Source organism: Bolinopsis microptera, chromosome 12 (genome assembly GCF_026151205.1).
Source record: "Bolinopsis microptera isolate Bmic1 chromosome 12, MBARI_Bmic_1.0, whole genome shotgun sequence".
NCBI classification, from domain to species: domain Eukaryota; kingdom Metazoa; phylum Ctenophora; class Tentaculata; order Lobata; family Bolinopsidae; genus Bolinopsis; species Bolinopsis microptera.
This window is the reverse complement of record NC_087083.1, coordinates 1,198,658-1,214,112: the sequence shown is the minus strand read 5'-3', so window position 1 is coordinate 1,214,112 and position 15,455 is coordinate 1,198,658. Positions and strand designations below refer to the sequence as shown.

General features: G+C 39.7%; 2 protein-coding genes across 4 annotated transcripts in view; one reads left to right on the top strand and one right to left on the bottom strand.

The window, feature by feature from the left end:
* Positions 1–14,351, bottom strand: part of LOC134824008 (uncharacterized) — a 32,532-nt gene extending 18,181 nt beyond the window's left edge. Inside the window, exon 1 of one of the 2 annotated variants that reach the window (XM_063835639.1) lies at positions 14,257–14,351. In XM_063835639.1, coding sequence (XP_063691709.1) covers positions 14,257–14,335 — 79 coding nt within the window. In that variant the 5' untranslated portion in view covers positions 14,336–14,351. Of the gene's footprint in view, positions 1–4,069; positions 5,038–14,256 lie in introns of those variants that run through there. The other variant, XM_063835637.1, reaches the window with a different exon arrangement.
* LOC134824009 (stress-induced-phosphoprotein 1-like) overlaps positions 1–15,455 on the top strand; it is a 114,463-nt gene that overhangs the window by 35,733 nt on the left and 63,275 nt on the right. The window contains exon 1 of one of the 2 annotated variants that reach the window (XM_063835643.1): positions 3,379–3,400. The exons of the other annotated variant lie outside the window; for it this stretch is intronic. The gene's annotated coding sequence lies outside the window, so the exon portion shown is untranslated. Of the gene's footprint in view, positions 1–3,378; positions 3,401–15,455 lie in introns of those variants that run through there. 2 annotated transcript variants of the gene reach the window in all.

Sequence of the window (15,455 nt, the reverse complement as noted above, 5' to 3'; positions counted from 1 at the left end):
ATTTCACTCGGGTAATTTAGCACTTGTTAGCGCTTGTTAGCACTTGTTGCAGTAACTGTGCACTTGTTGCAGTAACTGAGCACTCAGTTCGTAGTACTACAGCTCGTGCCAAAGAAACATGCCGCGTGCCAATGAAACATGCTGCGTGCCAACGTGGGGAGCAGGAATTATTATGGGAACTGGAGTATGGAGGGTTTATTCCAAATAATCCACAACAAAATATTGTTTTGTTAACATTAATAACAACAATATAAAACAAGAAGTTGTGACTCAAACTGATGAAGAAAAGCTGGAAAAGCCGCAACCGACAACCCAATCGGTGATTGATGAATAAATCACATGAAAGACATTCTGGATCTAATCTTTCACGGTAACTGACTATAACCGATAGTTTTTACAACAGCCCAGTAATCTGAATCTGTACCCCGGAGTAAACATTTAATTAAATAACCAAACATTTAATTAAATAACCAAACATTTAATTAAATAACCAAACATTTAATTAAATAACCAAACCGTTCGAGCATCCAACATTAGATTTACTAGATTTATACAGTATCAGAGACATGTAAAAGGGTTACAGTGATTACTCAGATTGAATAAGTTAGCTATATAACTGATTGAGATTTGTGGTGAGAGTATGGTAAATGAAAATACTCGGCTAAAAACACAGCCGGCTGGAGAGATGGTTACAGAGGGTTAGTACGTTCTGGCCGAGTTAACATTTACAATTTACAAGGTCTGGATTGTAATAAAAAGATGATTTCAATTTAACTACTATTATTTAAGTTAACAATTTTTGAACTAGAACTTGCTGCTGCAACAATACGCTGAGCCCTTATTCCAGGGCCTGACAGCGATTAATCGTCTTTAATGTAATTAATCACTGTCATTAACTGATAATTATATTAACAGCCCCTTAGAGAATATAATATTAAAAACAGACAAACCAAAGTAATACCTATCAGCAGAGTTGAAAAATACGTATTTTACGAATTTTATAAAATATCAAAAATACGTTAAATACGGCGTATTTTATTTTCGTTGAATAAAATACGTAATAAGTGTTATTGTACCATTGATAGCTCCAATATAGTAATAAGCACTATTGCTTTATATAAATTTACGATTTTATCAAAACTCGCGTAGCTCTGTCGTTTTTCACCTCGCATATGACTTCAGAGTACTGGGCACGTGCTATACCAAAGCATTAAAGCGTTGAAGTTAAATAGAAATGTGTCTGAAAAAAATGCAAACGAATGACATAACTTAAGTCTTTGAATGAAATTTCAAGAAAAACGTATTTTAACGTATTTTTGACGTATTTTATTTCTAAGCAAAAATACGCAAAATACGGCGTATTTAAAAAATTATCTCCCGTATTTTTCAACTCTGCCTATCAGCCCACAGGTGACATGAAATGAAGGGTATAGGACACAAGGGCGTTAGACACGAGGGCGTAGGACACGTGTGATGTTACAAGTAATAAACTTGTGACATCACACAATTTCATTTTAACTTTTGTTTATAAGCGTCAACCTACTTTTATATACATCATTGTTTAATTAATATTATTTTAGCTGTTACTATATACACTATTCGATCATTCAATTACAACAGGCCTACTCAGCAGTTTACAAATGTATTGAAAGGAAATAAGTACTAGTGGCCGTTTTAACTGAGATAAGAGGATTGATAAGACTGAGATAAGAGGATTGATGGTTTAAAGTCTAGTGGGCACACCTCAGTTAAACTCCAAAATCTGCTGCTGAGTTGGCTGAGATATTTTAGGAAAATCTCTCAATTTTTGGCTCGTTTAAATATGGGTGATTATTTGTCAAATCAGTATATTTTGTTTCAAATTTAAACGTGAGTAGATCCAATAATTCGAGCTAAGGTTTACCTCAACCTAAAATGAAATTATGTAATGTTACAAGTTTATTACTAGTTCATTATTCAGGACGGTGTTTGGTTCCGCCCTCGTGTCCATGTTAAAGTGAGTTATGTGATTCACCCTCGTGTCCTTACTTTTAGGAAAGTAACGCCCTTGTATCCTCCTCCCTTGCGCCCTCCGCCCTCGTGTCCGGTTCCCGCAATGAAATGTCAGAGCGGCAGAGAGCAAGTGAGAAATAGGAACATCTAATACTGTTATAACATTTTCTGTTTGAAATCATAACAAACTACTGACGTTAACAGACTTTTGGAAAAAAGGTAAAATGATACCAACTTCCCATAAAGTTTAACAGTGGGGCGTGGGCTTATTTGAGTAGAATTTTACGGTTAAAACCAACGAATAATTAACAGAGTATAGAAAGCAATTAATACGCGTATGATTGAAATACTAACACGAAACGAGAAGGAACACGAAAATATCAAAATTTAATAATCAAATTGAAAGTACACTATAAAAGTATAAAACAAGCCTAAAACACAAGCACCAATCTGTCTACACGCTAACAAATACCCATTAAAAATAATGCACATCTCATTAACCAATAGGGGCTCCTTATTGGCTACTACAAGTCACGTGGCACAAATCAAGCTCTCTGATTGGTTGGTTTATGCCACGTGCGTGAAATACAGCTGTTTGGTTGGCTGGCTTGTTAGTATCCTTGGAAGTTATCCATGCTAAGAAGTGGCAATTAAAGGTTCGAGTTGAAACATGTTTAAGTACAGGGGAGGGGACAGGAAACTAACTTAATGGTTTACATAAGCTTACTTATGCTTTTTAGAAACCGTTTAAGGTGGATAGTAAATCCAAATATTGATTTGTGACCTTCAAATTTTCGCAACTCACAAAAGATAATTTTCCTTGAATGTTTTTCGAGGAAATTATGTCTTACTATGCACTGCTTTCCATAAAATTTACGACATAAAAAAAATCGTCAAGAAATGACAACTGGCGCTGAGGGCATTGATCCTCAAGATGGTACTGTTTGGGAGTCTATTGTTCTTAAAATTGACAACTGTAGGTATTTCAGGAATTTTTCATATCATTATCATTGTTTGTCCATTAGCTATCGTGGAGTACGTTTTGGGCAGATATATTTGTGTAAGACTGTTGTCCCTCAATTCCTCAAGTCTCCTCTGATCTGCAGTTATTCAACAAGGGCAAGTAGAAACAATAGCGGTTGACAGTTTGTTAATGTTAAGTGTTCACGCATGGTTCGCTCATGCCCCAAAGAGTCTCAATAAGCTTTCAAACAAAGGGGGACAACAAAGCTACAGAATTTGAAGCTTTGCCAGCGAGTGCTGTCAAGGAGGCTCTCCTTCGCTGAACTACTCGAGCAAGGGACACCATAATTTTTCAGTCAATCAAAAGTTTAAAAAAATAAAAAGTGAAAATATATATATATATTAAACTAATTACAACACTACAAATCTATTACATTTATTGAGGATGACTGTAAAGGTATATTTTACCGACATTTGAAGTCAAGGCGTTGTTTTACTGACAGTTGTGGCTGACTAACAATATATATATATATATATTTGTTCGATGTTTACCGCACAAGAATTATTTACAATTATTTACAACAAACAACAAGATATCATCCAATAAGCCTACAAGATATTGACCAGTCCAAAACATCATCCAAAAAAGCTTGCACAAATCATTGTCGTTACTCAATCAGTCATTAGTATTAGCTTTAATTCTACACAACAGTCATTACTATTGCGTTTAATCTGTATTAACGTGATTAGTTGACATATCTTGGACAATACTACAGTATAATGTCGGAGTGGAAGGAAGAACTGAGTGGAAAATGACCCCCAGTGAGATATTATTTGGGAAAACGGTGTAAAAAAATGATCGGGTAAACATAGTGATATCGATCATTTTTTACCATTCCTTCCCCTTCCCCCTTTGCTTTGGTGACACTGAAGCCCTCAATTGTGTAATTGGAACAGGTAACCTGGCCGCCATATTTCCAATCCCTGATCTACGTCACAACTATTATTACACAAAGTTATTACCTTTGTTAGCTAATTTACGTTATACGATATATTGTTAACATAATATATTGTTAAGCAATGGTAGATGTATATTGTTTGATTATTTAGTTACCTGCAACGATTTGCCCCATAATCTGTGTATTGATTCCTCTATCTTTCGTGATAACTTTATCTTTCAGTATCGGTTCTACTTTCTCTTTCAGTTTTGGTTCTGCTTTCTTTAATTCCAGTTTCGTTTCCTCTTTTGGTTTCACTTTCGCTTTCTCTTTCACTTCGACGACGTCAGTATTAACGCCTCTGTCTTCAACCCTAACTTTCAGTGTCCCCAGACCAACATCCCTCATAATTTTGTGTTTCCTTCTCGTTTTAGCATCAGGTAATCTCGCCAGGAAAACAGTTTCCATTTCAGGGCTTATCTCCATTATCTTAGGGCTTATCTCCGCTGTGCCTATCTCGTTTGTTTCCGCTATCTTGCACGTTAGGTACCGTAAACGCTGGTTAAGTTCATCCGCAAAGTTATGATTTTTCCGGCGGTCAACCTCCGCCAAATCGTTTTGCTGCGTTATCCTCATCACCGGCAGAAAATCGACCAATCAGAACGCAGCACTGGTTCCACACGATTTGGTTTAACCAATCAGAAAGCAGACAGAAGACCAAACAAGCTCAACAAACTTAATAATCTTAACAAAAGCACTGTCCTCCAAAAGTCCAAACACAAGGAAATGTCCTCTACAGACAAACTCCTCCAAGATGACGTCTACTAACCTACCACACTATACCCAACAGAGAGAGAGAGAGAGAGAGAGAGTGCAGACATCTTACTATCATTATCCTTCTAGCTGGTATGTAACTGGTCCATGCTGGTTACATCCGGGTATACTTATTGGAGTGTGGATACTGGATAGTATCTTGTTTTGAGGGATGTTATCTAGTTATTGTGGAACTGGTGGTTGGGTGTTTGTAATAGTAGGAGATACTGATAGTGAAACCCCTCTTAAAATCCAAAAAACAGGGGTCGATCTGGTCGTTAGATACCAGTGAGATAAGTTGTGATTACCAGCACACACACACACACACACAACACACACACACACGTGTAATTCTCTCACGGTGTTAGTAAGCACGAAGGAGCAGGAAACACAATTAGTGGGCAGGGAAAGTGGAGCAGTGACTAATTGGAACACCAGCTTTCTACTCAAACCAATCAGTCGGGTAGTGTGGAGTAAAGTTAATTTATTAATTAGTTAATTAGTAATTAGTGTTTTGTCATGTCCAGAGGCACATATTAGGTGCGATGGGTGCGGGATCGCACAATTTACCGTTTTCCGCACATGTCCGCATAATTTATTGTTTTCCGCACATGTCCGCACATTTTGTAATTTTCTGCATATTTCCGCATAATCTAGCATTTTCCGCGTAATTTCGCATAATTTTGAAATTTTCGCGTTAAGATTTTCGAGTGTAAAAACCAAAATATGTTATAGTCGGGCCCTTTTAGGACCGTGACTCAGGCCCTTTCGGGACCCTGACCCAGGCCCTTTTAGGACCGTGACTCAGGCCCTTTCGGGACCCTGACCCAGGCCCTTTTAGGACCGTGATTCAGGCCCTTTCGGGACCGTGACCCAGGCCCTTTTGGAACTCATACCTAGGCCACGTGACCCAGTTACCACGTGACACAGGCCCTTTGAGGACCCTGACCCAGGCCCTTTCGGGACCGTGACCCAGGCCCTTTTGGAACTCATGCCTAGGCCACGTGACCCAGTTACCACGTGACACAGGCCCTTTCGGGACCCTGACCCAGGCCCTTTCGGGACCGTGACCCAGGCCCTTTCGGGACCGTTACCCAGGCCCTTTTGGGACCGTGACCCAGGCCCTTTCGGGACCGTTACCCAGGCCCTTTCGGGACCGTGATCCAGGCCCTTTCGGACCGTGACCCAGGCCCTTTCGGGACCGTGACCCAGGCCGTTATGAAACCCTCGTCGTTACCATACTTTGATTATAGTTTATCTGTTATCATTCGTAACTTCACCACATCATCTGATTACTCTAACACTGTCTAAGTCACTGTTCTCAGATAACTGAATCTCAATATAGGTTCAATCATGGTCTTAGTAAAGAACTACACCCTCAGTAACACATAAACAGACCTATTTTTGATAAGAGCGGCGGTTATACGTTTAGAATTTCCAAAGTCCTTGAGAAAATGCAAAAGAAAACCGCACAATTCCCGCACAAATTTCGAAAAAATCGCCGCACATTTGCCGCATAATTGGTAAAAATTTACCGCAACTTACCGCACATTTTACCTTTATAGTCGGGTGCGGTACCGCATAATTTCGATTTTTTTTACCGCACCTAATATGTGCCTCTGGTCATGTCTGGTACGGGTAGTGAACACTGAAGAGGGTAGGAGCTTCTAAATAATACTTAATAGAAATAGTGTTGTGGATAAATAATTAAGTTTATGTGGGATGGTTGTTATATTACGTCAGTCATTTTCTGGTCAATTTCTGGTCGTTTGATATAAACCATCTCCCGAGCACTACAGTGATAATTGTTTGAGTCTAGAAATAGAAATAGAAGAGCCTTTAAAAGGTCAAAAATCTAAAATAGTTTGATTAATTACTGATAAAACTAACTGCAACAACTACAAGGATTGCTTGCGGAGATGTTATGTATATTCCACCATGTGCTGTAACAAGTTTGTGTCATGTGACTAGAATACCGAGCTGTGAGTGGTGGGTTTGTGTCATGTGACTAGAATACCGAGCTGTGAGTTGTGGGTTTGTGTCATGTGACTAGAATACCGAGCTGTGAGTTGTGGGTTTGTGTCATGTGACTAGAATACCGAGCTGTGAGTTGTGGGTTTGTGTCATGTGACTAGAATACCGAGCTGTGAGTGGTTGGTTTGTGTCATGTGACTAGAATACCGAGCTGTGAGTGGTGGGTTTGTGTCATGTGACTAGAATACCGAGCTGTGAGTGGTGGGTTTGTGTCATGTGACTAGAATACCGAGCTGTGAGTTGTGGGTTTGTGTCATGTGACTAGAATACCGAGCTGTGAGTTGTGGGTTTGTGTCATGTGACTAGAATACCGAGCTGTGAGTTGTGGGTTTGTGTCATGTGACTAGAATACCGAGCTGTGAGTGGTGGGTTTGTGTCATGTGACTAGAATACCGAGCTGTGAGTTGTGGGTTTGTGTCATGTGACTAGAATACCGAGCTGTGAGTGGTGGGTTAGAGTCATGTGACTAGAATACCGAGCTGTGAGTTGTGGGTTTGTGTCATGTGACTAGAATACCGAGCTGTGAGTGGTGGGTTTGTGTCATGTGACTAGAATACCGAGCTGTGAGTTGTGGGTTTGTGTCATGTGACTAGAATACCGAGCTGTGAGTTGTGGGTTTGTGTCATGTGACTAGAATACCGAGCTGTGAGTTGTGGGTTTGTGTCATGTGACTAGAATACATTTTTAATGCAGATCCAGAGAACGTTCTCGAGAACGTCCTTTACTTATGAAAGTACTCAACCAAATCACAAACAGGAAGTTTGTGAGGAAAAGTAGAAGTATAGTATTCATGTAAAAGATAAAAGGAAAAAACTCGACTGATATCTAAACATATGGATGGTATTATTTGAGGGTAAGTTTAGATGCAAATAACAAACCACAGCGCGCTAGATACCGAATTTCAACTATCGGAAAAGACCCTTTAACAGAACGTTTACTATATTACCAACACACACAAAGGTTTTGCTCTATTACGGGTAAACCTAGGATGCTGCAGATTCAACTCTGTACATTCAGACCGTCTGTGCGTGGTGAAGAGCCACATCCTGCTCGAGGTGGGGCTGCATGCAACTCCAGTGATGGAGTTGTAACTGAACACAGCGGATCTAGGGGTGCACCCCCGAAAAAAAGCCGGGCATCCTCAGAACAAGCCCGTGATGATGGTGATGTGGGTTAATCAAGATGTAACAGATTCCGGAACTATGGGAGCACCATCTGTCATCTTACCGTTTTATTTACTGTATGTGGGAACATCTACTGATGAAGTAGCTATCAAGAGAGCCATTCCAGTGGCGCAGGTGGCTCACGTGTCACATAGCCAACAGAAAAGAAACATGATGAATAGTTCTTACAGCACTAGGGTATCAGCCCCTACTTTTGTTTCTGGACGAGAAGGTGGTAATGATTTCACCAACTTAAATCCGAATGGAAGGTTGGTGAATGATGAGCCTAATCAACCTGAAACACCCAACAGCATAAACGAAAACAACAAAAAAAGTTTATTTTCATGTACCGACATTACCTGGGTAGGCACTCTTAACACTAGAACGATAAGAACTACCCAGAGGAAACTGGAGATGGTACATCTTTTCGAGAAGAGTGGCGCAGAGATTGTAGGTATCCAAGAGCACAGGATAGTTCATGAAGAGCCTGTCAGAGTAGAGAGAGTTGGCAAGAGCAGCTATCTAATTACTTCATCAGCTACTAGGAATAGGGCCCAGGCATCAGTGGGCGGAGTGGGATTCATCCTAACAAGCAAGGCATTTGACGCAACTACGGAGATAACACCAGTGACGGAGAGAATCCTTAAGATATCTCTCAATGGGAATCCTAAACCAACCTTCGTCTGTGTCTACTGTCTATGGACCTACGGAGGCAGATAGTGTAGAAGCAGCAGAAAAGTTTCATAACGATCTAAGGTGTGCAGTCTCGCAGATCCCTGCTCACAACTTCTTGGAGGTGATTGGGGATTTTAACGCTCACCTATCAAAGAGGGACGAGAATGACTGTGGTTGGTATTTCCATGAGAGAACCAACAGAAATGGGGAGCTGCTTCGGGATACTGCCCTGGAATGTAATCTGGAGATTACAAACACCAGGTTCAGAAAGAAGCGGGGTAAGATGTGGACTCACCTATCGGATGGAACCCTGAATAAGTCTCAGATAGACTTTATTCTAGTGAGGAAGAAGTGGAGGAACAGTATCAAAGACACTGAAGTCTACAGTTTCTTTAGTACATTGGGTACTGATCATAGATTTGTTTTGTCTAAGATCAAGCTATCTCTTCGACGAGCAAAAAAGCAACCCAAGAAAACCTGGTATAATTGGGGAGCACTAAAATCGGATGAAGACCTACAGAAGAGATATGCAGTAGAAGTCAAGAATCGGAACTCTGCTTTATGCGAGCAAACCGATGAAAGTGAGGTTACGGAACTGTATGGGCATTTTGTTGATGCGATTGCTGATACCAACAAAGCCATACTGCCTAAGAGAGAAAAGAAGAGACGTGACGATTTCGCGGGTGATCAGCGAGTTCAAAACGTGCGTACAGCGTTGCAGCAAGCAGAGACTGTCTATCACCGGGATCCTAGTGAAGACAGTCGACTGTCTGTTAACGTACTTAAAACTGAACTGGATCAGGTGTACCAGGACATCTTTGAAGAAGATCTAGTTGCCAAGGTTAGAAGGGTCGAAATGGCTGCAGACAGATGCAAAAATAAAGAAAGTTGGAATGTCATAAATGAGATTACTGGTAGGAAGGCCAAGGGGGCAACTCAAATAAGGGGCAACGGAGCCGAAGAGAGGAAGGAAAATTGGCTTAGGCATTTCACGAATCTGTTAGGGAGTACACCTGATGTGGAAAACGAACATCCTAGGATCGAGACTCAATTTGAAGGACTCAACATCAGTACAGAACCTTTTACTCTAGAGGAGCTCAAAGCTGCCAAACTCAGGATTAAAGAAGGTAAAGCACCAGGTGATGATGGTATACCACCTGAAGTCCTCAAAAGATGCGACCTGGATGAAATCGTGTTGTCCTTCTGCAACAAAGCCCTGACAGATGGTATTGCGCCAGATCAGTGGAGGATAAGCAACATCATTCCGGTCCCCAAAAAGGGAGACTTGACAAACCCTGGAAACTGGAGGGGGATATCTTTGACTTCACTTGTAGCAAAGACTCTTAATAGAATGGTGCTTAATAGGATCCAGCCGGCTATAGAAGGGGTACTTAGGGACACTCAGAATGGTTTCCGGGAAGGACTGTCCACTACTAGTCATATCTTGGCACTCAGAAGGATACTAGAGGGGGCTAGACAGAGAAATCTACCGGCAGCTATGGTGTTTGTTGATTTTAAGAAGGCCTTTGATTCACTTCACCGGGGGATTTTGATGCAAATACTAAAGGCCTATGGGATACCAGACAGTATTGTGGATATCATTAATCTACTCTATGTCAACACGAAGGGCAAAGTTATAACACCAGATGGGGATACTGAGCTATTTGATATCCTGGCAGGAGTTCTTCAAGGGGATACGTTAGCACCATACTTGTTCATTATAGCCCTTGACTATTGCATGAGACAAGCCTTAAGCAAGCACCCTGAAATAGGATTTACCATTAAGCCTTATAGGAGTAGGAGAGTTAAGGCGGAGAAGATATCAGACACTGGTTTTGCAGATGACATTGCTCTGATAGCAGATACTGTAAAGGAGGCAGAGACGCTGATGCTAGAGGTAGAAAGGGTTGCTGCTACAGTTGGACTTAGAATGAATGAAGGGAAGACCAAATTCATTACTCAGAACATCGAGAACCCTGATACCATCAAGTCCCTGGGTAACAGTACAATAGAGCATGTGGAAGACTTCACCTATCTGGGTTCTAGAATCAGAGACAGTGAGAGTGATATCAGGGTTAGGAAAGGAAGAGCATGGGGAGCATGCCACACACTCAAAAAACTTTGGAATTCTAAGCTTAGAAAGTCTATCAAGATCAGAGTGTTTACAGCACTAGTGGAGTCGGTGCTACTGTACGGTTCTGAGACTTGGACAATGACGAAAAGGCTAGAGAAGATGGTTGATGGTTGCTATACGCGAATGTTAAAGGACCAGTTAACTGAAAAAAAAGTTATACTCATATTTTGACAGATTGTGACAAATAGCAAACTAAGCAACGAGTCGAAATTCCTAAATCTCTAACTGCTCTCTAACGCGTGTAAATAGCGTTTGTATTATTTTGGCGATGACGTCACGAAGTCCCTTGCGCGCGCAGAGGAGCTCGTGAGAATGTATTTTACAGGTAGAAAATGGACATAATACAATGTTTTTCCCCGAATAACTCGAAAAGTAAGTAATTTAGGGTACATGTTGCTTCATAAGTTGTATATAAACATGGCCATTCTGCACAATTTGCACACATTCAAAAACCTTTAGGGCCTTCATAGCCCAATTTACCAGATACCCATAGTTTTGCATGATTTCTGGAACCGAAAATCAGTTTTTCGCCAATAACTGAAAAAGTAAGCACTTTAAGGCATATGTTTGTTCGTAAGTCATATATTAATATGCTAATTGCGGTTCTTTTGCACCCTGTCTAGTGTCTAAAGACTCTATCACGATCCTATCGAAAATGGGCTCAGCACCACGCCCAAAATGGTTTTTGGCGAATTTCTCGAAAAGTAAGGATTTTAGGCCATATGTTGCTCGATAACTCCTATATAAACATGCATATGTGGCTTCGTTTAAGCCTATTTTGAAGTCTCTACGACCTTCAGAAGCAAGGGGTCGGTTACGTTATTGGGTCAATATGGGCGTGGTCCTCCTGGGTTTTCTCCACTGTCAAACAAATGTCTCCAAACGAAAATCGTTTATTCATACCTTCGGGAAGGTCTGTGCAAAGTTTCGTGAGTATCTGAACATTTGCAGGTTCATTTCCATAAATGTCCATAAATGACTGTATTACACAACTTTAGAGTTAACTTTAGAGAAACTCATAGTCATTTATCTCAAATTAAGCTGTTAGTGTCCATGATCAACCTGTGGCGACAATGTTTTACGTGAAATGTAAAAATCAGGAGTAATATAAAAAGTGTATTTTTAGATTAAAGTGCTAGCTCATAGTTTTAGAATTGTATAGTCGTTTAACCATCTAACAATCGATCGTGCCGTATTAATATATGGCCAAAGAATAATAGGATCTTGGAAATTCTATATTTGTTCAGTGGGTCGATTGACTGAACACGTTTGCATTTGGTATTTAAACTTACCAGTAGTTTATTTATGTTATGTACCGATGATAATGCAATTAGGATAACAGCTAGGTAAGTATAATTCAAAACTGTAACACACCGTACACTCCAATCACTATTACTATTTGGTAGACCGGGTATTTTGGCGGGAATTCTGTTCCCACGGCACTGTTCTGATAGAAGCTACTTCTACTAATGGTCCCAGAGGAACGGCCGTAAAGTAGCCAGACTTCTTGTCTCCTGTACTGGCTGACACATGCAGATTAAAGTTAGAAATTTCGCTATGCTATAAATATAATTGCTCTCGGAATTGAACAAACTAGCTCCTACTTATCTAGATCCTTTTAAATTCGTTAGAGTTTCATGGACTGGGGAAAAATAATCGGTACAGTCTCCCTGCTTGTGTAATTAAGCAATGAAAACAATCCAAAATTATCACATATGACATAAGAACTGTAATAGCAGAAACTTTCTAACCGTACATTCACCCGCCTCTGTCCAAGAACCTATATCACTGTTTAAAATCATGACGTGAGCACTGTACATCCAATCAGCTATTCCTTTAGTTAGGATGATAGCCAAAACTATAAGGATTTTGGAGAACTCGGGTAATAGTCATAATTCTAAAATTTGAGTGAGTAACACGTGTTTTAATGACAACGATAAACATTTGCAACGTATTACGCTATGCCAGCGCGCACTGAGGGACTTCGTGACGTCACGAGGCCACAGCTTATTATTGCAATAACACGCGTTACACGTACGCTAGAGAGTTGGTTCTTTCGGCGATACGATTCTTTACCAGTTTGTCACAGCTGATTTAAATCTTAGCCAAATTGGAGACTACAAATTTTTCAGTTAACTGGTCCTTTAAGAATGGCCCTTAACATCAATCAATATCGAGACCATGTCAGCAACCACAGCCTGTACGGTGATCTTCCCAAAGTCAGCTCCAAGATAACCCAACGAAGGCTCAGACTTGCAGGTCATGCTCACCGACATCCGGAGCTGACACTGAACAAACTGATCCTCTGGAAGCCGAGTCATGGGCATACTAACAGGGGGCGACCTCATTTAACACTACTAGATAACCTAAAAGCAGATACTGGGCTGAAGTCAGTAGATGAGATAGCTAAACTGATGGAGGACAGAAAGCTGTGGAGAACTGTTGTCAATGGATCTCGGGAATACCACCCGCCTTAAGTCAAGTAAGTCAAGTCAAGTCAAGTCAGTCCAACACACACGGGCAGTGTGTACAGGGTCAATCACGGCCGAGCCATTGGACAAGGAAATTATAAATCAACAAGATCGTTAATACAGAGAATATAATAACAATACTACTTTACTGCATAATACAATAGAGCTATAACAACCTGTAGGAAATAATACAAATGGAGAAGGAGATTGTCATATTATTGCCTGTTGAACACCTTTACATAGCCCTTTATTAACTTACCTACTTTATTGTGATGAGGTTGATTATTGAGTTGTGATTTCCTTTTGTTCCTGGATAATGGACATGTGTGCAGTGTGGTCTCTGATTTAAATGGGGACAATAATTTTACTATTGATGAAATATGACTGTTGATGTCGACTGGTGATGTTTAGTGAAACTATAATTTGAATATTTTAATACATTGGGAACAGGTCTTTGACAATATTACTGTACGTTGATCACGAAGGGATATAAGTGCTAAAACAAATTCTAGAACACAACCCAAGATGAATGATACAGAAATAGAAATGATAGTAATTTAAAACTAAAATTGTTAATGTGCAAATCGTTGATATAATAACTTTGCGGAGGGCCGGACCACCATTAACAAGCAACACTTCACATAATGCACGCGACATAACTACAAATCATTGATTGCAAGCATTTATTGGTAAAATTTTATAAAGTTTCGAGATAAGAGAGCTCGATAAGCATGTGATAGATAGACGATTATAGGTAATATTTGTAAACAATTTATTGATATGTTGGTCGATGTCCAATGATATAAAACGCACGTGGTTTGAATTTTAGTTAAAATATCGCACACTTCTGAGAATTATCTTCATCAAGTCGCACTCCGTAGACTTGAAATTAAAAAGTTATCACGTCGTTAAAACAATCCAAAGAACAAACGCAACTTTATGAACAAATGTAAAAAGCACGGTGAAATATAAGGAAAAGAAAAGTTGGCAGTGAAATACATGGTGTGGGAGGTAAACCACAAAACAGGAAAAATGGACAGTGAAATTATTTAAAAAAACAAGTAGGAACTTACTGCTGCTGAGGAACGAGGATTTTGAGGATTTAGGAGATTTGGAAGATTTCCTGCTGTTGAAATCGTTCTTAACATGCATTCTTTCTCACCTATAATAGTTTAAGAACGATATTATGGATTATTGCAAGTATGTTTATGAAGCAATGCATCTTAAATGTTATCACCGATGATATACAAAATCAAATGAATTAAAAACCTATTTGAAAAATAAACAAATAAACATGCTTTACACCCAGATTACAAATTGTAACGTTCAAATCAATGACAAATGAACGAAAAAACTCCAAACTTCAAACGGCACTTTTCAGACGTTGGCTGACAGCTTATTACCAAGAGTTTTTATATGCAGAGTGAAATATCTAGCGTTCTATTTCAGCATGTTGTTATAAAGTTACAGTTACAAATTAGACTAGGGATAGTAACGGTTATTGTTTTGGAGTTTTTCAATACAATTTAAAAAGAGGCCTTCATTTTGAGGAGCCTTAAAACCTCTCCATCACGTTACATAATCCTCAATACTGTTGATCATGGAAGGATATTATGTTTGCTATGTCAATGTGAACAGTTAAAATTAGCTAATTTTGATGTGAAAATCTGTCATGTTTAGTTGAACTGCATCGCTACGCATTTACATTCTCAAATACTGGTGATTGTTATTAATTCCAAGACTTAGCAACACAGTTAATCCCATAACGTTGGTTGAGAAGATAGAATCACGATGCTTGTTATAGGATTTCTAATGAAAAGTTGTGCACGTACAAACATTCTAATAATAACAAGAATGCGGCCGTTTTCTTGATGGTAGGCGGGCGCTAGATTTCCATCCACCTGCACCTTTGCCTTTAAAATGTCCAAACCCAGGATACATAACATGAAGACATTGTTGTAACTTTGTATGAAAAGCATTAATAGATAACTTTCGGCCAGTTTAGCGACGCACATTTACAAATTGAAGCCTCAGCCGCAACCCCTAAGGGTGGGGTGCGGTGCCAACCCTCTCCTAGCAGATCATGACGCATTTTGCAAATATTTAATTCTTTCAACTGATCGGGAACTGTGTACACTTCAAAAATAGCACAACATAAAATACACAGCAACATGAAATGCTAATTGAATGTGACAAATCTTATACAATTGACCTACTAAAATGCCTCCCCCTAATTGCTTATTTGCTATCATTCCTAACCGTCCTTTTTTGC